The 1,727-nt window shown below is 43.5% G+C and overlaps 1 protein-coding gene across 1 annotated transcript in view; it reads left to right on the top strand.

Annotated features, from left to right (window-relative positions):
* TNS3 (tensin 3) overlaps window positions 1-1,727 on the top strand; it is a 312,789-nt gene that overhangs the window by 305,376 nt on the left and 5,686 nt on the right. The window contains exon 23 of the mRNA XM_006876503.1: window positions 509-677. Coding sequence (XP_006876565.1) covers window positions 509-677 — 169 coding nt within the window. The remainder of the gene's footprint in view (window positions 1-508; window positions 678-1,727) is intronic.

Here is a 1,727-nt window from a genome sequence, read left to right as displayed (position 1 = left end):
AGAGATCTTTAAAAGTGGAATTTAAATGCCCTACACACCCACACACACAGCTTGGTATGCAGCCAAGTGGGAATAGAGAACTTTGTGTTCCTTGGGGGGTGCGGGTGGGGGAAAGGAACATTCTTGGTCCTGGGCCAGACCAGTCAGTGGATTGCTTTAGTTTAGTGAACTTTACTTGGAATTTTGATGTCTCCACTGCTGGCTAACCGGCTCCACACACATTCAGCTGAAGTCACCAGGATGATTTCTCCTCTGGGACCAGTAGGTGGGTACAATCACAACCCTTTGCTCCCCTAGCTTGTGTAGACTTGGAGAAAGTGAAGTGTACTCATTCTTCACGTGTTTGGAATTAGGGCAAAGGACACACAGGTCACATGTTCAAGTCATTGTAAAAACTCTTCCAAGTCTGTAAATTGATGACCACCAGCGTGGCACAAAGAGTACGTGGGTGCATGCCTTTCCTGAGGAGAGCACACTTAGCATGCTCCACCTTCCTTGTGTCTTGCAGCCTGCAATGTGTGGTACCTGAACTCTGTGGAAATGGAGTCCCTCACAGGCCACCAAGCAGTGCAGAAGGCCCTGAGCATCTCTTTGGTCCAGGAACCGCCTCCCATCTCCACGGTCGTCCACTTCAAGGTGTCTGCACAGGGCATCACACTGACGGACAATCAGAGGAAGTGAGTATGGATTTCGAAGACAGGACGGTTTCTGATACATTGGGAGTTAAGACGTGCTGGCTTTTTGCTCAGAGGAAGAAAATGCCTCAAAAAGTGTTGATAATCACTCTTGAAGTAATTTGCCATCACACTCTGTCCTGACTTTTTCCTTGTCATTGAAATGTCCTGGTCACCACTTACAGACTATTGGTGTTAGACCTGAAAGCTTTTCTTGAAAATCAGTGATTTTTTTTTTCACTGTTTTTTGGTACTTTGACTATTTCACATATGTATATATAATTCGCAGATATAAAATTCTTGCAAGTCATTTCCTTAGAATCAACCTGAGACTATAATCATAGTAAATGGATTTTTGCAGTTAGTTTTTTAACTTTTTATTGTGACTTGAATGAAGGTTTACAGACAGGATCATTAGCTTTACATTCAACAAATGATACACTTTATTTCATCTCAGTGATTACAATCTCCTCCCTGCAACAAGAGTTGGAAGTTTTCCTACTTCCACCCTGTGGGTCCCCATTTACATCATATATTTCACAAATTAACAAAGTGAAAGTACTTGATGTACACAAACAAAGCAAAAAATACATATTCATTTAAATGTACAGAGGGCACATTCTGCAAGCCAGGCCTATAGGCACGTAGCCTTACTCATTCCATGGGCCTAGAGTTAGTCAGCAGCTGCTCTTGTCTCTCCATCTCTACTGTAAATATTATTATTTTTAAGTGGTTGCCATTTTGTTTTGTTGTTGTTAAGTGCTGTCGAGTTGTTTCTAACCATAATGACCCCGGTACAGGGTTTCTAAGGAGTGGCTGGTGAGCTAGAACCACCAACCTTGTGGTTCAAACCAGCTTTGCAGTCCAGCTCATTAACCCACAGCGCTACCCCAGGACAGTGGCAGAGATAGCAGTTGAACGCAGAGTCCCGTCTCACACTATTGGTTGTTAAAGGTCTATCAGTAAAATCTGCTCCCGGCTTGCTTTATCTTGGATAGATGGAGAAAACTTTCCCATTATCCAACCCCACCCCCATCCTCCTTGGAGAGCTAC

The sequence above is a fragment of the Chrysochloris asiatica genome, unplaced genomic scaffold (genome assembly GCF_000296735.1).
Source record: "Chrysochloris asiatica unplaced genomic scaffold, ChrAsi1.0 scaffold00384, whole genome shotgun sequence".
Classification (NCBI taxonomy): domain Eukaryota; kingdom Metazoa; phylum Chordata; class Mammalia; order Afrosoricida; family Chrysochloridae; genus Chrysochloris; species Chrysochloris asiatica.
The sequence above is the reverse complement of the archived record's forward strand: the minus strand, read 5'-3'. Positions and strand labels throughout refer to the sequence as shown.